The sequence below is a fragment of the Protopterus annectens genome, chromosome 1.part1 (genome assembly GCF_019279795.1).
Source record: "Protopterus annectens isolate FY-2018-M chromosome 1.part1, PAN1.0, whole genome shotgun sequence".
NCBI lineage: Eukaryota > Metazoa > Chordata > Ceratodontiformes > Protopteridae > Protopterus > Protopterus annectens.
The window spans coordinates 480644698-480666073 of NC_056726.1; the positions used below are offsets into that span (position 1 = coordinate 480644698).

The 21376-nt window shown below is 39.2% G+C and overlaps 1 protein-coding gene across 1 annotated transcript in view; it reads right to left on the reverse strand.

Annotated features, from left to right (window-relative positions):
- Positions 1-767: 767 nt before the first annotated feature.
- The window catches only part of LOC122805947 (5-hydroxytryptamine receptor 1D-like), a 281283-nt gene continuing 260674 nt past the window's right edge, over positions 768-21376 (reverse strand). Inside the window, exon 3 of the mRNA XM_044076195.1 lies at positions 768-3075. Coding sequence (XP_043932130.1) covers positions 1786-3075 — 1290 coding nt within the window. The 3' untranslated portion in view covers positions 768-1785. The remainder of the gene's footprint in view (positions 3076-21376) is intronic.

The window sequence follows — 21376 nt, forward strand, 5'->3', positions numbered from 1 at the left end:
GGGATAAACACTTCATGGGAATGTATGGCTAGACTTCTAAAGATCTCCATGGATCAATAGCCTAGTAACTGCCTATGAATCTATGTCCGTCTTCGCAGTAGAATCCATTGTTATGATAAAAGCTTTCACTAAATTAGCATTTGATTTCACAAGGAAGAGAATTTTATTTAACATTTGTTGACCAGGAAAGTCTGACTTGGGCAGAGCCTATTTTCAGCAAATGCCCAAAGAGAAATATTCCATACACATGTCTTTGGAATGTGGGAGGAAACAGGAGTACCTAGTGGAAAACCACACGAACACATGGAGGACATCTAGACTCCGCACAGAAGGCACCCCAGGCGAGAATCAAACCAGAGAACCTAGTGTTGTGAGGCAACATTGTTAACCATGGCACCACCCAGAGAAAGGACATAACATTGTTATAAGACACTAGTGTAGAAATTACAGCACTGGTAACCAGATTAATATCAAACAAAAATGCATAGGCTACAAAACAAGTTGGAAAAGAGATTGAATCTTAATATCACTGACCCCCAAGATATGAGAACAGAATAAAAAAGTACCAGTGCCTTTTCTTGTCAACATTGTCTGTAAAATGAATTACAGAATCATTTTACTGAGAAATCGCATTAGCAGGAAAGTGCTGTTTTGCAGTCATTAAGGACACTCACTATTTGCGACAGCTGTGATTAACAAGGCATAGTACACTAGAATCCTTAAAGCTGTGTGCTAAGTGCATGACAGATAACACCATGGAACAAGTCTTATAAATCAGTTCTGTTTACTAAAAATCAGTAACCATTTCTTGACCCAACACTTAAAAACAAGTTGAAAATCCAGTCTAGTCCATATATTGAACTACATTACACTTTTAAAACTGGCTTGGCCACCATAGGAACAGAGGATGGAAACAAAAATGTTTTTTGAATATATATCATTAGAAACAAAATAGTATTTTCATGTTATACATCCATGTGACTAGAATAAACTGTAAACATCATGTTGAGACATGTTTGGAAGATCAGAATGAACACACTGTATTGTAAGCAATATTTTAGATGCTGCCCCAGATTACAAAGCAGCAATAACCTGAAAACACAATGCATTTTGGGAAATAAGATGCAGTCAAATGTGAAATCAACACATCTAATGTTTAAAAGCATAGCCACTGTCAAAACATACTTGGCTAAAATAATAAAATACTTTACAACTAGCAATGTGAGTAAGTACTGTTACATGAATTTGCCAATACTGACTTTGCTGTACTTTTGTTGTAAGGTAAAGATTGTGTCTGAAGAAAGAAAATAATTGTCTCAGTGGCATTAAACAAATGTCTTTAAATAGTTGGGAATGTCACATTTAGGTCTATAATTGCCTCAAATATAAAATACTACTGAAATTTAGTAACTACAAACAAATAAATAATTGAACATAGCTGTCCTGAATGTTGACATTTGCACTGCAGCATGAGTGATTGCTACACTTTTTTTCTGTTTACTCTTCTTAGTACAGAGCCATCCTTTCTAAAACAGGCATATCACATGATGTTTACAAGCATCTGTGTTTACTTTCAAGATAATCCCGAGAGAGGGTAGTACTGCAACATTCCCTTTTTTGGCCATCCATTGAACACAATATTTAGGATGTTCACCTTGATGCTTACCTAAATTAATGCTTTGTCAAAGAATATTATGAATATTAAGAAGTTTTTGGCACATTCCTGATTTACCATATCTGAAGGCTGTTTCTTAAATTGTATGAACTGTTATATTCTAAGCATTTTCAGGTGTCAAAGTCCACTTTAATAATAATATTACCACATACAAATATTGATTGTCTTTCACTTAAGCTTGGAGATGGAAGAAAATGTCCACGCTCTAGTGGAACAGGTGGGACCTGCAAATAGTTTTTTGGAAGACCTTCTGGCTTTAGAATTATGCCATCTTGTGATTCATTACCCGTGTTTTCTTGCTGTTCAGATTCCTGCTCATTTAAAGTAGGTGGGCTAGAGAACTGTCCAGGCAAGAAAACCTCACTAAGGCTTCTATGTCCAGAAGAACCAACAGAAAACACAGATTGCTCAGAGTGACGTATCCTATCAGGCTGACTGACATGAGAAATTCTTGTGACATTTGAGCCTGTCCTGACATGTCTACATGGTGGATATGTAGGTATTTCTGAAGGTCTACGAGGCTGCCGTTGCTGAATGCTTGGCTTTGTCCAGAGTTTTTGATATAAGCTTACCAGAGCCTTCTGAAATCTTTTGCTGAGTAGCGCATAAACTAAAGGATTGATATCTGAATTCAGAAGTGCAAGCCAGTAAACTACTGTAATTACAGGAGTAGGAATGCTGCTAGGTAGGTTTGAAGTTGTTTTTTCAATTGCTTGCATTATCCCTACAATAATATATGGCATCCAGCAACAGAAAAAAGCAAATATTGCAAAAAACAGACGCAAGGCTCCATGATGTTCCCGGCCTGGAAGACTCTGCCTGGAAAGAATATCATTGTTACTGTCCAGGTTTACAATAGAAGAAAGATTATGCATATTGCTGGAGATACTTTGTGAATCATCTGAGTGTTGCTCTGAAATAATTTTTGAGTTCACACTGTAAATCAGTTTTGAAAATGTAGGCTTCACTGATTCTGGTGAATTTGTTTCCGTTGAATTCCTCTGCAGCTGGTTTTCCAGATCGTGAATCCTCCTAGCATGTCCCCTAGCTACATTCACAATTCTGATGTAGCAGAACACCATCACACATGCCGGGAGCAAAAAGGAGAAACCAGCAATAAATCCTGTATAACTGGGGCTACTAGCCCATTCCACAGTGCAGCTGTACATAGCCGGTACATAAATTAAATTCCCCCAGCCCAGAAGAGGAGGGCAGCTGCTCAGGGCAGCTTGCACCCAAATCCAAATGACAGTGATAACTGTTCTCCGCACAGTCCTCTGGGAATTATACTGCAGACAGTCAATGATGGCATGGTAACGGTCTAAAGCAATTGCTGCCAGTGTTAGGACTGATGCTGTGCAGTATACTGACGATGTATACCCCACATAAAGGCAGAGTTTCTGTAAAGAAAAGACATGAAGTTAGATTAAACATCGCCATGTTTATTATTTGCAAAAATGTTACCTTTCATTTTGAGGCACATTTTGTCTCTGTAGGACATACTACTAATTAATGTACCTGTATGCAAAATGAATACTTTAAAGAACATTCAAAAGTATGACATGGTGGAAGACACTAAACAGAGTAATATTTGCATTTGCTAATTAGTTTACTACATTTACCCAGATCTTGGCATTTCTGCACACATCCACAAGAAACCTTTCTCTGGGCTGTGTCGAACCATGTAGTAACTTGTATCATTTTCCAGTGATAATACCCTGTATAAAACTACACCAAACAACAGTTGTGGTATGCCTAGTCACAAGTTTAGATAGGCTGCAGAAGCATTTGAAATCCATGTAACAGTCCTACATTGCTAATGTGTCAAACAGGCAGGCCTGCTGAAACAGTGGCTAGTGCAGTTACCTTTGTATTTATAGGTCTGTGGTTCAGTTTCTGGTCTGTGTATGCTACATGGCTGATGCCTGTCTGATTTCCTGTTATATCTCTTCCTTTTTCTCTTGTCCCTCTTATCTTCCACTTCTGTAAGATTTGATGTGTACATTGATTGACTACTCTGAAACGTTCCTGAAACTTTCCCTACACTTATAATGTGAATCATATATATCTTATAAAAGAGCCTTTGGCTTAGTGGATGTAATGCATTTAACAAAATGACAGAAATGTACAAATGGTTTGAAGTGAATGAAAATACTTATTTTGACATTATAACTGTTTAGAATCCGAGCAAGTGTGGACCGTATTTAATAACACAAGCATTTGTTTTTGTGTAATGTGGTGCTGACTATTTAGCGAACAGTCCCTGATAATACTTTCTTGTGCATCAAATCAGTGCTCAATTAAAGTATGACAGCCCAGTGACATTATATAAATTCAAATGTGTATTAAAATCTTACACATGCAATGGTTTCCTCTTGTTTTATTACACACAGTTAAGGAGGCTGTAAATATTATAGCTGATGCTAAACAGCAAGAGGATAAAGCTGACATTTAACTTAACAGGTACCAAACAGATTTTGGCATTTTTGGTCTTGAGGGGACGGTTCCCCGGGAAACATTGTGATGCAGACATTTCCATGTTTTGCATTGAAACAAGGACATGATTAAATTATTCAGTCAGAGTTGCATAGTATGTTGATTAAAAATGGGAAATGCAACCTGGCTTGCTGAATGCGCTAGGGTCCTTCACACTTCAGTACTCTTAACATGTGAGTTAAACTACACACAACTACCTGTAATTTCTGGGAAGTGGCTGAAATGAGTCTTCCAGGATAAGTACACAGTTCCACTTAATAAACTTTAAACAAATAAACAGAAAAAAATAAAATAAATTCTGGTTTTCATATGTTTGGTAGGAAAGGAGGCACTGCAGTGACATTAAGGTTGGTTGCCCTTTATGCATATTATTATTCATTGTGAAATCCTGAAGCAAAAAAAAGAAAAAAATTGCATCTTGGGTGAATTTCAGAAGAAGTGTTGATTGATAGAACCAATCCAATGGCAAACAGACCTAAGTCAAATCATAAGATCCACTACTGTGAAATTCAGCATTATTCCCATGTATTGTACTGCTTTTGACAAACTAACCATTGTATCATAATCATTTAGGAGGGTGTGATATCATCTTTGCAAGTAGTATATAGACAATGGGGTGCAGTTTAAAATATATCAGCAGGCAGAGAAGGGCAAACGGGCGACACTTACTGGCCTTAAATTTGTTGTCTGTCTGAATTTCTGACATACCTTCCATGATTCAGACCTGATGTAAAACACCATCTGCTGTTTGGTTAGACATATAGACCAGACTATTAACTTTTCTGAAACTGTAGGGAAGGAGAAATGAGGATCCAGCAATATTTTATGATAAATCAAGGCTATCTCTGGTGACCAATCAACGCAGTATGTAGATTTCTATTTCCATTGTTGACAGAGCAAGACAGGAAACATTCCTAGATCACTGGAAAACTATCACGTCAATGAAGGATTAGATATTGCTTAGAACATTGGTAAAGGGAAGAATAAATACAGTTGGTAAGTGTGATATCCATAAAAGGTCATAGGTTCAAACTAAACCTGATACCCAGGAACAGGTGTATGATGGGAGAATTACAGCTCTTGCCACTCATGTTATTAAATGCCCCACTTTTCCCATGATAAGGAAAAAAAAATCATAAGTATGGGTCATATAAAGGGACTTCATTTCTCTTCCCCTTCAGTGCATGCTATCCAGATTGCCAATGGCACCCACATACTCAGCATATTAAATCCAAGGATAAAAAGTGACAAGAAAGTATATGACTAGGGTCATGAAACTCTGTATTCCTGTTGCTGAACTATTCGTTATTCATTCCCTTTGTGGTTCTGATTGATAATCCTTCTGAGCTCATTGGAAACATTTATTTTTCAGGTGAAGACCTGAAGTACATATAATAAAGCAAGACTGCAATTAAACCTGAAGCACGTAGCATGTCAAGTAAAAAATGAAGGCTACATGTGTATGTGAGTTTCAAACTTTATATCCTTCAGAAAAGGCTTGCTAATGCTTGTCATCCTAGTAACTTTATCTCTCTCTCTTTAAATATAAGTATATATATATATATATATATATATATATATATATATATATATAAAAACAAAAAGATAAATAGACATATTATTTAAACTCTGTTCCTTATTCTGGGTCTTTATCTCTGATTATTGAGCTAAGATGTTGAGATGGCAGAGGGGAGTTGCAATGGGAATCAAGCCATGCACTATGTGGAGCAGATAGCCACTACATGGCTCTGACATATACCTCTCAAGTGTACAGATTTTTGCAGACTGTCCAGATTTTTGTCTCAGGTTGTTGGACTTTCATTATAACATTTTGTTTTTCTAGCAATTCATTGAGAAATCATTGAGGATGGAAGTCAGACAATAATGACAGACATTTGAGTTTCAGACTTCATACCCTTCAGAAAAATGCATTCCATTGTAAAACCTGTTCTACCAACTGTCTATGTTTCTAAGAGGAATGTTTGGAAACTGTCCCTATCTTTGGACCTTTGACCCCCCCCCCCATTATTTATAGCTTTGTCCAGATTTCTTGCTCTAAAAGGTTGAGAGGTATGTTCTGACAACATTGAGCTGAGGTACATCTTGGACCATTATTTATACATTTATTCATTCACTTGATTTCAAACAGATATCTGAGGTATACAGTTACACAACTGACAGCAACTGATGGTCACATGCATGCGTGTGGTGTGTGTGTGTGTGTGTGTGTGTGTGTGTGTGTGTGTGTGTGTGTGTGTGTGTGCTCATGTGTGCGTGTGCATGCGTGTTTGCGTGTACATAGCCACATGTGTGCAGAGGGTATAGTTCTCAACTGTCCCTAGTTTTTCCTCATATTTGTGGTTTGTTCTTCATAACATTTGTGACTTTATGGTGAAGAGTTGTGGACTGCAGTCACTAGCTAATGACAAACTTGTGAGTTTCAGACTTCATGTCCTTCAGATAATGCTTGTTAATGCACAACATGGCATAGTAGCCAACTTCAAAATATATAAGGTTAATCTTCCTTAAGTTGGGTCTTTGTCTCTGATTATTTAACTAAGAGTTTGGGAGGGCATGGGGTTGCAATTGGTTGCACTATATGATTCTCACAGCAGCGAGCTAAAATACAGTTCTATGTCATTATTTATTTATTTATTGTTTATGTATTTATTGACATTTGTTTACCGGGAAAGTCTGACTGGATAATTGTATCCATTTTCACAAGTTGATCAGGGAGAACAGCTCCACAAATAAAAGAACAGGAAATACACACACACACACACACACACACACACACACACACGTGTGTGTGTGTGTGTGTGTGTGTGTGTGTGTGTGTGTGTGTGTGTGTGTAAGTGAAAATTGACATCATATTATAATATACTGCAATTACATACATTAATACAAATATGAATACACATTTGACAAAATATAATCTCATAAAGCATTGAAACGTGTTATAAGTGTGAGTTTATTACTCATTCATAAAGCGTGAGTTCATTCATTTGCTTACTAATCTGAGGTTTACACAACTATAGAATGTTCTGTAATTAATGGCAATATGTGTGTGTGTGTGTGTGTGTGTGTGTGTGTGTGTGTGTGTGTGTGTGTGTGTGTGTGTGTGTGTGTGTTTGTGTGTAATTATATACTTGATTCCTGCATCCCAGAGTACTTATGGTGTAAAGGAAGGAATCAGTTATTGTAAACAGAAGCACCATCATATCAGCTATGCTCTTTGGGTATGATTCTTGATTTCTTTGCTTTGTTACTTCTGACAGTGCATTTATAATTTATGAATAAACTAAACAGCAAGAAGTCTATAAGTTTAATTTTTTTTTGTCTCCTTTCAGTCACGCTGACAACTGTCCCAGTGCCTCATGTCATTCGCTCAGTCTACCAGCACTCCAGTCTCCCCTGGTCAATGCCAAATTTCAAGTTGGGGCCAATGAGGCACTTAAGTGCATTCTGGGGGCAGGGTTGTCTATCTTCAATCCAAGTTTTTTTTGTTTTATGACCTACCTGAGGTCCCACCCCCCTCCCCAACATCTGCCAACCTCTTCCGAGGGTTTCCCCCTCATTTGGCACACCTGCCCTTATAGAACATCATTGGTGAACACCCTGCCTGTCAGTGCAGGTAAGTAAGGCTATGAGCTGCTAATTATCTGCTCCACATAGTGCATGGCTTGATTCCTTCAAAATTCAGTTGTCTACTGTATGTCTCTGACAGAGTCACTTCACCAGACAGTGCTCATAGGTTCATAGGAACATGGGTGAATACTAGGCTAACTGTTCTGAAGGGCCATTTTAAGCCTAGCCAATAACTCAAAGTCAAAAACAAGGTCTGTACCTTGTGCTTATGAGCCAGGTGCCTTATCAATTATGCCAAACCCACACCCCAGTAAAGCAGGCTGGCACTGGGCATTCACCTTTTTCATAGGTTAGTACTAGACTAGCTGCCCTTCTGGGCCATTTTAACCTAGCCAATTTCACTGAAAGCTAATAATCAAATCCTGTACCTTGTGGCTATAAGGTAAACACTTTAACCATTATGCCAATCCGCATCACACATATCTGATAATGCATACACATAGAGCTTTGCTAATATGTGTTACAGCATCTGGAAGCTATAAAACCATTTCAAAACTTCCACCCTTCCAGGGTAGCAATTAGTTTACCCCTAAGGACAATAAAGTAGGATTTCCTAGTCCTGGTTGTCACAGACATTTTGTCTCCGGTTGCAATCAGAACTGCAAGATACAATTTTATGGAAACCAGGTGATTTAATTTCAGACTATTTTTCAAAGTTAGCTGGACTGAGATTAACCTCTTCTCATTCAGTATCTTCTATTACAATATATTCATTTCAACAGTTACAATATATTCATTTCAACAGTTACAATACAGTCTGACATACAGGTGTAATTCTTTTCTGTCCAGCAGGACCCACTATTGGTACATTTTTAACACAAGCAGCTTTATAAATACATTTTCAACACAAGCACCTGTACAAATCAGTTTGATATACAAATGGCATATAATTCTTTATCACAAAAAAAAACTGTGCACCCGATGAATAGATCACACTGGACTATGCGGACCCAAAATAAAAGCCATATTATTTAATAAACAACACTAAATTATGCACTTTCATACGACACTCTGGACTTCTTCAGAATTCAGTTATCACAGTCACATGATTTATTTATATACAAACATCTAAGCAATCAGCCCCTTCAATTAAACATAATTATTAATTAAATCAATCAACACAATACAAACTAAAAACATATATTGTACAACTCATGTTCACTATAAGTAGCCATGAACAATATTATACACCTCATATATGCTAAGCATATTTATAACTATCAGAGTTCCATTTTAACAGTGGTTGTAAGTTAATCATGTCATTGATACCTAGAAAAAAATTAGCAGCTAATTTAATCTGTCATATTGTCTCTTTCACTTCAAGTAGTGTTTTGGTATCACCACCTCTGTTGTTCATTTTAACCTGTTCAAGCAGGGCAAATTTAAATTCCACACATCCCACTATTCAAAAGATGTTTACAAAGAGCGTTGTTCATATTTTTTGTTTTAATCTGGTATATATGCTCATCAATCCTATTTTTCAGTGCTCTCTCCATTTTACTACAAAAAATGTGGAGCATTGCCCACATTTAGCTAAATACACTACTCCCTTTGATAAGCAATTACCTCTCATAAATTTAATTTTCATTCCTGGTTTATTATCCAAAATAATAGAGTCTACCTGCATAATGTAATGACATTGACTACAACGTCCACACTTATAAGTCCTTCTTATATTCACATTATTATTACAAGATCTACCCCGTTCAAAACATTGTTTTAAATTAGAATATGTTTTATAAACAAAGGTGGGAGATGAACCAACAATGTCATAGATTTCTGCATTGTTGGACAACAATGCCCACCTATCCATAAAAATCTGTTTAACTTTATTACTTCAGTTACCATAGCCAAGTATCATGGCTCTCCCATAATTAACTTCATTTGAAGTTGGAACCAGGGGTGCTAGACCCAGCCTTAACAATGGTTTATAAGTGGTACCCCATTGGGTCAATACATATTCCTTTATTTCTTTAACCAACCTGGATGGATATCCTCTCTATAAAGAAATTAGTTATTAATTCCAGCTCAGTTTTTACATCATCTCACTCAGAAGTCATCCTTGCTGCATGTATCATCTGCCCTTTTACATTACTCTTCTTTTGATGCATTGAATGGTTACTATTATATTGCAGATAAGTATGGCTAATGGTGGGCTTCCTGTATAATCTGGACTTAAATTTTTTGTCGGTCTAAAAAGCTTTATATCTAAGTAGTTGATACTTTCTGGACTATATGTGTAAATCTCATAAATGAAGAAGAACCGTTTAAAAAAGTCATAAAATTAAGTTCTAAAACAGGACCTTTCCATAAAAAAATATTGTCCAGTTATCGCACAAATAACTGGATGTATTTCACATAAAAATCACTTTTAAAAAAACGTTCATTTCTCCCATTCACACAACACCATATTAGCATATAAGGGGGCACATGGTGCTCCCATCACTACCCCCTTAACTTGCTTAAAATGTTCACCTTCAAAAACAATGACGTTGTTTTCTAAAACCAAACTCATCAGGTCTCCAATCAAGTCCATTGTGTCCTGGTCTAAAAAATTAGATTTTCATATCCCTTCATAAAACAAATCTAGACCTTCTTCTCTTGGAATTGATGAAAATAAATCAATCACATCAACTGTAAAGAAAACTAGGTCCTCAGCTCATAAATTGGTTTGCAGCATACTTAAAAAATCCCAGGAATCTGTAATCAAATGTTTAAAAATCTTACAGATTGGTTTCAACCATCTATCAATTATGACACCCAATGGATAAGTTTTGGAATTCTTGCCTGAGACTATAAGTCTAAAAGGGGGTCTTATCACATCTTTATGGATTTTCGGTAATCCAAACACCATTGCTAAGAGAGGAGATTTCACATTTAAATAGTTGAACAAATCTATAGACACCCTTCAATCTAATAAGAATTCTTCCAATAATGCATCTATATGTCTAAAACTAATATTAATTTCATTCAGAATTGATTGACACCAGTATATATTTCTTTTAGTCACTTAATAATTCAAAAATCTCCTTAGAATACTCAATGGAATCAAACAATACAATGCTCCCACTTTTCTCCGGCTTTAAAATCTTAATTGAAGTGTCATTATTTAATTCCTTCAAAGCCATTCTCTTGTTATAAGTTAAGTTATTAAACTTTCTATTCCTATTTTTCTTTCTTCAGTTTGTAACTTATATACATCATCCACTATAGTTCTTTCTACGATTGCTAAAGAAGGATTCAGGGGAGGTTAAAAATACTTTTTTCTTAAGCCTACCTGTAGGTGGAACAACATTATTCTTGTCTTTATAACATAGTGCCAAACCCAACTTCCTAAAATACATTTTGTTTCAGTTATGGTGTCTACTATATTAAGTTTCGTTGAAGGGGCAAACTTTAATCCCTTAGAAAAAAATGGCAAAATGATCCACCGTAAGCTCTTTAGCTGTGTAATTATATATGTGAAAACCATTCAGAGTATGTACAATATCATTATCTCTAACTATTCCCATGCTGTTTGTGAATTTGCCTTCCCCTTGAAAATTTTTTTCATTTTCTGTAATTGCCCCGAGTCATGAAACTTTTTCTGATACCATTTTTGTATGTGGGGTCCCTTCCTGTAAAAAAGTTCCCTGCCTAGTCTTATGGTTAACACTATTATCGCTGTTAATATTCATATCATTTGTCGATTTCACCTCATGGCTACCAGTCACAAGGTATGTTACATCGATTGCATATTGATTTAAATCCCTTTTTAATTTCTAACTTTCCTTTCATAAATTTTACTGCACTTCATCTCAACCTGCTGAAATTGTGTGTAATAAAAATCCTCCCATTGATCAAAAATCAAGTCGTTACATATATCAGCATTTAATTCTTCAACCTCAGTAGGTAGCTGACTAACGGTCACATCAGTGAATTTAATCAACGTACGCATAATCTCTATACCAAAATTATCAAATAGTTCAAAAAATTCCTTAAACATACTTTCATCATAATCAAGCTCTAACGGAAATTTAAATATGCATAACCCTTTAGGGACAACTCTATTTTGTATACATCTCAGTAAATAAGCATTGTCCAGTTATAACTGTTTCAACATATAATTCTTTACAAAACTCCAGCTAGCTATGCTGGCATGTGTTACACATCCACTGCCCTACTTCTCCTGGCATAGCTGGCAAAACCTGACATCATCAAAGTCATGAATACATTTTAAATACAGACCACTTCTGGCATATTAGACCAATAGTCTTTAACAGGGGAATAAGTACTTGCTGCAGGGCTGCGTTAAAAAAAAAGAAAAAGAAACACAACAAAAATCAGAAAGTTGACTCGACTTTCAGTTTTACTGCCTGCTTTGTTCTTGGAACTTCAACTGAGAAAAACAAGACTGGAAAAAACTCAGATTAGCCAACTCACTGGGCTGTTCTGAAAATAAGTTGCAGCAAACTTACTCCATCAATCTGTGGAGTTCTTTCATATTTTTGTTGAAGACAGGGTCTCACCGGGCTGCTGCATGAAGCAAGTAGTGGATTTTTATGTACCACTCAAAAGGTAAAATCCTTTAAATGGTTCAAGCAGTAAAAATCTGAATATGGTCAGAAGATACTACTCAAGAAATAAGTCAAACTGTGCTTTCATAGATAATGCTTTGTTACAGTTCAGTAAGAAGAATACAGTTCATGACGAATGGTTCTTTTCTAACATCCCATGGCATATATTGGTGGCCTAGCCAAAAAAAATGTGAAGGGAAGGCATCTTGTATTTGTCCTTTTGTGAAAATTGGAGGAAGATGGGCGAAGGCTGCCAGCCTAGTCAAATAGAATTTGATATATAATTCTATCAACTGTATACATTTTTTTAATTATTTATTTTTATTTGCAGTTTGTTTGCCAGGATGGTCCATTGGGCCAAGAAGAACCCGTTTTCAATGGAGTCCTGGGGAGAAAAGCTCCATAATACTCAGGCTTGAGTGTCTGTCATCTCTGAAGTAATAAATAAATGTAAAATACAGGCTTGTGTTTTTAAATGAAAGAAAACACTGTAAAATGTGAACTTCAAGATTGTTGCAATATTGCCATCTGCTGTTAGGAAAACCAAGCCAAGCATTTCAAATCTGTCTTTTGAAGCTGAAAAGATCTTATGAATCTCTTTGATGTTTACAAGTCGGCTCCAGTGAGTCTGGATGAAGGTTTCAGGCCCATTGTTTTAAGGTTAAAGTTAAGGGCCAGAATTTACATGTAGAAGGTGCTTTATTGCTCTGTTTTCTGCTAGAGTGTATATGTGAAATGCCTTTTATTGTTGTAGTCTCCTGAGCAGGTGTTAGCTTGCTAAATAATGCAGTTTGTGGCCTGGGAACTCAAGCCTAAGTGTTAAAATGATGTAATTTGGGAGGGCCTTTGAGAGCTGTTGGTTAGTGTTTAAAAACCATTGTTGAGTGAGAAAAAAGGAAGCATTTTGATCTTGGACATCTAACCCAGCACACTGCTTGCTCTTTATGTATGTAAGCAGGATTATTGCACTGTGTTTTCTCTTAAGATTAGCTAAAGATTAGAAAGTTAGATTAAGTGTTTTTCTTTGACATCAGATCTGTCTACTGTATTGTTTTAATTTTCTGTGTGATCTCTGAACTCTTAGATATCTCTGTGGTGTAGTAGTTTTGTCTTGTGTTTTAATTATTTATTATTAAATATTTTAAAAACCTTTACCTGTGGCTGGTTTATGTAGAGATAATTTAACCACTAAAGTACTTTACATATTTACAGATTTTACCATTTAAGTCACTCCAAATTAAGCCTTGACTGTGTGTCATACTACCATTGGATTATAATACTGCACAGTAATAATTGGACACCCTTTTAAGGGCCTTTTAGTACCTGATAATATCAGTTGGTGGTGGCAGACATTAATACCATATAGTCTGGGAAAAGGGGCACAGCTGGAGAATATGTGTCAGCTTTTTCCAGGGGTGTCTGTGAAGTTGTATAAATACTTATCTCAAAGTGTGAGTGTGTGTCAGCTACCTGGGCAGGGACATGAAGCACTGGTTGGACAGAGAGGGTACTGGAGGTTAGCTTGCTAGCTAGGCTGAGATCTGGACCTTATAGCTGTGCCAGTGGGGAGTCTTATTGGGGACCTGGTCAGCAAGGGAGCAACCAGCCCCAGACTGACTGTGATTTCTGTGTGCACTTAAGGGAAATTGTACTTTACTGTGTGTATTAGTTATCATTTCCTCTTTGAGGAAACGACATCCTTGGTGTTAGTGGTGAGGATTGAGGCTTCTTGATTGCTGGGCCAGGGTACGGTCATCACATATTGGTTGCAGTGGTTGGGATATCCTATCACATATTGGTTTGCTGTGGTGGGATCCAATCCACATCACATACTGATTAGTTGGAAAACACTAATTGGCTTGTAGTGGTGTGGGTAGAGCAAATTCCTGTAGCTTATGTACAGTGATCTCTAAAAGTGTTTTGTACTCTAAAACAGCCATGCAGTGTATACTCAGAGTTCAGATCACAATTGTTTTATTTCTTTTGTTAGCTTAGTGTTAGTCAGGGTGAGCAGGCAGCATGTCAGCAGAGGAGTATGGAAAGCTGACAAGGAGCCAGCAGGCAGAGATGTGCCAGGCTAAGGAACAGGTGCATGGAAACCTGACTAAGGCAGACCTGACTAAGGCAGACCTGATTGCAATCTTAGTTACAGCTGCATCAGAAAACAGCAGCCTGGAGGACAATCAGACTGACAGTGGAGATACAATATCCTCGGAGAATGGACAGCTCATCCTTTCTGCAGTGGACTTAAAAATCCAGCTGGAGCTAAAGAGACTTGAGTTGGAGGCCAGGCGTATGGAACTAGAAGGAGCTGAGAAAATGAGGAGTCTACAAGCTGAGGAAAATGAACAGCAGAGGAGGTATGAGAGGGAAATGCTGACTCTTTGCCAGAGTCATGGAGGTAATGGGGAAGGAACTAACCGAACCCCAGAAGCACAAAAGTCAGTAAATTTCTTCCACAGTTTAAAGAAGGGGATAATTTTGATAGCTTCATTCATATGTTTGAGCGGGTATATAAACAGTATGAAGTTGACCAAGGGCTCTGGGTACAGTTCCTGACCCCCTTACTCCATGGTAAAGCTGTAACTTCTTTAGCAAAGAGGCATGACACTGACTGTTTTGATTATACTGCTGTAAATAGACACTTGTTGGAATGTTTAAGCTAACACCTGAAATGTATAGGAAAATGTTTCATGAGCATAGACACAAGGCAGATGAAAATGTATGTGAATATGTTGCTGAGCTGAGCACTTATTTTCATAGCTGGGTGAGTGGATGTCAGGTCACCACTTTGGAAGGGCTGGCAGACCTTTTGGTAAGGGAACAAGCCCTTAGCACTTTGCCTGAGGACATGAGGATCTGGTTAGCTGATAGTGTGCTACTTCAGAGGAGTTGGGGAAGAAGGGAGACCTATACCTAGCAAGCAGGGCAGCCCTGCACAGGAAAGGGACCTCCAGTACTGCTCATGGGACTAAAAGAATCCATGGTGGGCAGCACAGGCTGCCACAACAGAATCCACCAGTAGCAGGGGAAGCCACTAGTCCAGGTATACATTCAGGGGCTAGGGTTAAATGTTTTGAATGCAACCAGTGGGGCCATGTGACATACAGATGCCCATGGAAGCAAGGTGGGGAACCAAAGGAGAGGTAGCCAGTAAGTGAGAAAACAAAATGCCAACAGTGGGGTGTCTTGAGACAACAGGGGTACGGAACTACCATCCTGCAGATGTCCTGAGAGGGAAGGATTTGGATAGTGCTGTACCCTGCACTTGTGCAGTTACACACAGTCAGGCTTGGAGACAAGTATGTAAGTCTGGTAGCCTGGGAGAGACCAAGATAGACTGCACACTTGCAGCCAGGACTGCTGAGGTGGTTACTTCAGGGAGAGAGCTGCTCTGTAGCAGTGAGACTGAAGGTGAGCCACAGCTGCTTGTGGGAACTGATGGTCCCTTGGACACAGTGACTGCAAAGGTAGAGGTGCGTAGTAGTACCCAGGCTGACAGTGAAGCACCACTGTCAGGGGATGCCAGACTTCCTGTGGAAGGGGAGCTGGGAAGGGTTACAAGGAGAGACTTGAGACAGGCTCAGCTCTGAGACCCTATATTGCAAGGCATGAGGCAGATAGCTAGGGGGGCACCTGATTCTCAAGGGAAGGGGGAATCTGTATACTGGAACAAAGGGTTACTGTACAGAGAGTGGATCCCTGAGGGAGGGCTAGAAGGTGAGAGAGTACAGCAGTTGGTAGTGCCTAGAGTTTACCGTCTGGCGCTTCTAGACATAGCCCATGATATACCTTTTGCAGGTCATATGGGCATAAAACGTACAAAGAGGCATATTATGCAAAACGTCTATTGGCCTGGAATTTCCAGAGATGTAACAGGGTATTGCAGGACCTGTGAACAGTGTCAAAAGGTAGGTAAGGCAGAAGACAAGGTGAGAGCTCCTTTGATGCCTTTGCCTGTGATTGAGGAGTCATTTCAGAGGGTAGCTATGGATATTGTGGGTCCTCTGAGTACCCCAGGTTCCACAGGGAAAAGAGTATATCCTAGTGATTGTAGATTATGCTAAACAATACCCTGAGGTAGTGGCTTTGTCGTCTATTGAGACCAAGAAGGTAGCAAATGCTTTGCTAGAGATTTTCATCAGGATAGGTTTCCCAAAGGAAATACTGTCTGACAGATGTGCCAATTTTATGTCAGACCTGCTAGCTTGTCTGTGGAAGTCCTCTGGGGTGAAGCACATGAAGACCACCCCTACCATCCCCAGACTAATGGTCTTGTTGAGAGGTTAAACTCTACAATCAAGTCCATGCTACAGGCATTTGCAGATCAGTTTAAGAGGGAGTGGGACACATATTTGCCCCATCTGTTGTTTGCTTACAGAGAGGTTCCCCAAGAATCCACAGGTTTTTCACCCTTTGAGTTGCTGTATGGGGATAGGGTGAGTGGATCTATAGATTTAATTTGAGATGAGTGGGAAGGTGAGTGTGAGTCTCACAAGGAGTCTGTTGTGGCATATGTCCTGAACCTCAGGACAAGGCTCAGGGAACTCATGGGCCTGGCCCAGGAGAACCTGGCAGAAGCCCAACAACAGAAAAAGGTGTGGTATGACAGGAATGCTCGAGCTAGAGAGTATGCTGTGAAGCAGCAGGTAATGGTTATCATTCCTCTCAGACACAACAAGTTGCAAGCAGCTTGGGAGTGACCCTACAAGGTGGTAAGAAAGGTAAGTGATGTTAACTACATGGTGGAACTGCTAGGCAGAAGGCAGGGGCACAAATTGTACTATGTTAACATGATGAAACCTTACCATGTGTTGCAGGAGTTTGGGGGCATGTTCACCGGGAAACCAGGGAGCACCCACCTGGTGCAGCACCAGGTGGATACAGGACCCCAAAGGCCTATTAGGCAGGCCCCTTATAGGGTGCCTGAGGGAGTCAAACAGACTCCGAGGGAAGAGGTACAGGAGATGTTAGAACTAGGGGTGATTCAGGAGTCCAACAGTCCCTGGGCCTCCCCAGTGGTACTGCTGCCAAAGAAGGATGGCAGTACCAGGTTCTGTGTGGATTACAGGAAATTAAATAGTCACACAGAGACAGATGCTTACCTCATACCTAGGACAGATGAGGCCCTAGAGCAGCTGGGTGGGGCTAAGTATCTTATAACCATTGATTTTACCAAGGGTTACTGGCAGGTGCCTTTGACTCCCAGTGCTAGAGAGAAGTCAGCCTTTGTGACTCCTTTTGGCTTGTATGAATTCACAAAGATGTCCTTTGGGATGAAGAATGCCCCCTCAACTTTCTAGAGGCTGGTAGATCATATCTTAGCAGGAGCAGGAGGGTTTGCCCTTGCTTACATGAATGATATTGCTATCTACAGCCATTCCTGGCAACAGCACCTTCAGCATGTCAGGGAGGTGCTAGGCAGACTACAGAGGGCAGTGTTGACCATTAAGCAGAGCAAATGTCAGGTGGGTATGGCAGAGGTCTCCTACCTAGGACATAGAGTGGGGAGTGGTAAGATAAGGCCAGAACTTGCCAAAGTGGAAACCATTCAGGCATGGCCTGCACCTGTTACCAAAAAGCAGGTGAGGGCATTCTTAAGGACAGCAGGGTCCTACAGAAAGTTCGTTCCCAATTAAAGTACCATAGCTGCTCCCCTCACAGATCTGACAAGGAAGAACAGGCCAGATAAGGTAGTGTGGATCCCAGCATGTGAGCAGGCATTTCAGAAGCTTAAGGAAGCTTTGGGAGGACCCCCTGTGTTAGCCAGTCCAGATTACAGCAAATAATTTGTTGTACAGGTGGATGCTTTCAAACATGGGGTGGGGGCTGTACTTAGCCAGATTTCTTCAGAGGGGAAGAGCACCCAATGGTTTATCTTAGTAGTAGGCTCCAACCCAGAGAGGAATGCTATGCAGCTGTAGAAAAGGAATGTCTAGCTATAGTGTGGCACTGCAAAGAGTTCAGCCTTATCTGTATGGAAGAAAATTCAGTGTAATGACAGGTCACGACCCTCTAATATGGTTAAACAGAGCCAGTCAGCAAAATGTCAAGTTGATAAGATGGAGCCTGGGGTTTCAAGCACATATGTCAGTGCACCACCGCAGTGGGAGTAGCAATGCCAATGCAGATGGGGTCTCAAGACAGGGAATGGGGTGAGGTACACCCAGATAGACCTGACACTCTCAAGCGATGTTTCTTAAGGGGCACTTGAAAAACTTGCTTGAATTCCCTGGGGGGGGGGGTATGAAGATTGGAGGAAGATGGGCGAAGGCTGCCAGCTTAGTCAAATAGAATTTGATACATAATTCTATCAATTTCATAACTAAATGTAAAATACAGGCTTGTGTTTTTAAATGAAAGAAAACACTGTAAAATGTGAACTTCAAGATTGTTGCAACATTGCCATCTGCTGTTAGGAAAACCAAGCCAAGCATTTCAAATGTGTCTTTTGAAGCTGAAAATATCTTATGAATCACTTTGATGTTTACAAGTCAGCTCCAATGAGTCTGGATGAAGGTTTCAGGCCCATTGTTTTAATGTTAAAGTTAAGGGCCAGAATTTATATGTGGAAGGTGCTTTATTGCTCTGGTTTCTGCTAGAGTGCATATGTGAAATTCCTTTTATTGTTGTAGTCTCCTGAGCAGGTGTTAGCTTGCTAAATAATGCAGTTTGTGGCCTGGGAACTCCAGACTAAGTGTTAAAATTATGTAATTTGGGAGGGCCTTAGAGAGCTGTTGGTTAGTGTTTAAAAACTATTGCTGAGTAAGAGAAAAGGAAGCATTTTTATTTTGGACATCTAACCCAGCACTGCTGGCTCTTTATGTATGTAAGTAGGATTATAGCACTGTATTTTCAAATACAATTAGCTAAAGATTAGAAAGTTAGATTAAGTGTTTTTCTTTGACATCAGACCTGTATTGTTTTACGTTTCTGTGTGATCTCTGAACTCTTAGATATCTCTGTGGTGTAATAGTTTTGTCTTGCATTTTAATTATTTATTATTAAATATTTTAAAAACCTTTACCTGTGGTTGGTTTATGTAGAGATAATTTAACCTCTAAAGTACATTACATATTTACAGATTTTACTGTCTAAGTCAATCCAAATTAAGCCTTGACTGTGTGTCATACTACCATTGGATTATAATATTGCACAGTAATAATTAGACACCCTTTTAAGGGCCTTTTAATAGCTGATAATATTAGCTGGTGGTGGCAGAAATTACTACAGTATAGTCTGGGTAAAGGGGCACAGCTGGAGAATCTGTGTCAGCCTTTCCCAGGAGTGTCTGTGAAGTTGTATAAATACTTATCTTAAAGTGTGAGTGTGTGTCAGCTACCTGGGCAGGGACATGAAGCACTGGTTGGACAGAGAGGGTTCTGGAGGTTAGCTTGCTAGCTAGGCTGAGATCTGGACCTTATAGCTGTGCCAGTGGGGAGTCTTATTGGGGACCTGGTGAGCAAGGGAGCAACCAGCCCCATTCTGACTGTGATCCCTGTGTGCACTTAAGGGAAATTGTATTTTACTGTGTGTATTAGTTATCCTTTCCTCTTCTAGGAGATGACCTCCCTGATGTTAGTGGTGAGGATTGAAGCTCCTTGATTGCTGGGCCAGGGCATGATCATCACACCTTTCATAGTTCCTTCTTCCATCCATTTATAAACCACTTGTCCTATAAAGGACAGAAGCTCTGGTAATGTTGGTGTCTACCCCAGGTGCGTGGGGTTAGACGACTCGATCAGCAGATGCTGATGGTGTGGTAGTGCATTACTGGCATTCAGAAATGATTGTTGGTAGTTTATTGGTGGTCATGGTTAAAGCTCTGAAGCTCTTTGTGTGTGATATTTTAACTGTAGCAAGCCACTTGTTACATTTGTAGCAAGCAGGTTGCTACAGTTTAACAGCAGTAGAGCTTTTTTTTCCCTTCATTTTGGTCCTCAACTTTCTTTTTTTAACATAAGAGTTGAGGGATGCCAGATGAGTTACCTGCATAGGATGCCAAATAATCTATGATTCTAATGAGGGGTGTAATGGTACCAAGCTTTGCAGAGCCAATCAGATTGTCTTATTCCTTGTAAGTGCCCCTACCCTTCTCTATTGGATTGTCAATCATTTCTAGGTAAGTGGAGCTGTGTACTCTCTCCATTGTATCCATGGTCTTCTTGACAGCTTCTTCCAATGGGCCAAGCCTGGTATGCCTTTCACCAGAGATGTGCAGGGGCATCTTTGCTAGGTGCCCAAACTACCTCAAATGCCTCTTGTTGACTGGAGTTGCACTTCAAGAATCTCCAAAATTGCTGAGCTTCTTGGTCTGTGACAAATTTTGGGCAAAGCCATACTACTCAACTTCTGTGATTTAAGGAAAGTAATATGAATTTTTTCCACATATTTAGGACTACTCTTCTTAGATGTACTGATTTTCTTCATAAGGTTAGACCGTTTTATAATGCATATATTACAAAATAAGTGAATTAAGCCTGTACAAAGATTCTTTATCATTGCGTATATGGAGTTAAACTTTTGACAGCTTAATATTCTAAAACTTAAAAAAATGCTCCTGTTTTGCATCCCCCCTTGCTATGACTGTTAAAGGCTGCTGCTGTGATTTTTAATGCCCATCACTTGACAGGTACATCCTGGGCAGTCCCGTAAAGAAACCTTGTTTCTGTCACTTGTATCTGTGATCTAATCCCTTAAGTCCCTACCCGGAGCTCATGATGAAATATGAGGCTAGGGACATAGACTGAACAGTATTTTTTTTTTAAATATATTTGTTTATCAGGTAAGTTCACTGGACACAAGTGTCCCTTTTCAGGTATGACCCAGGAACACTCTCTGATCAACTGACATGCTTAAAGTCAGACATAAGGCAAATGCAGGTAGAAAGAATCAAACCCTCTACCCCTGGCTAAAGGAAACTGCTCATTAGCAGCTCAGAGACTTGATCATCTCTGCTATCTGCCAGACATATTGAACGTGTCACTGTATAACTCAGTTT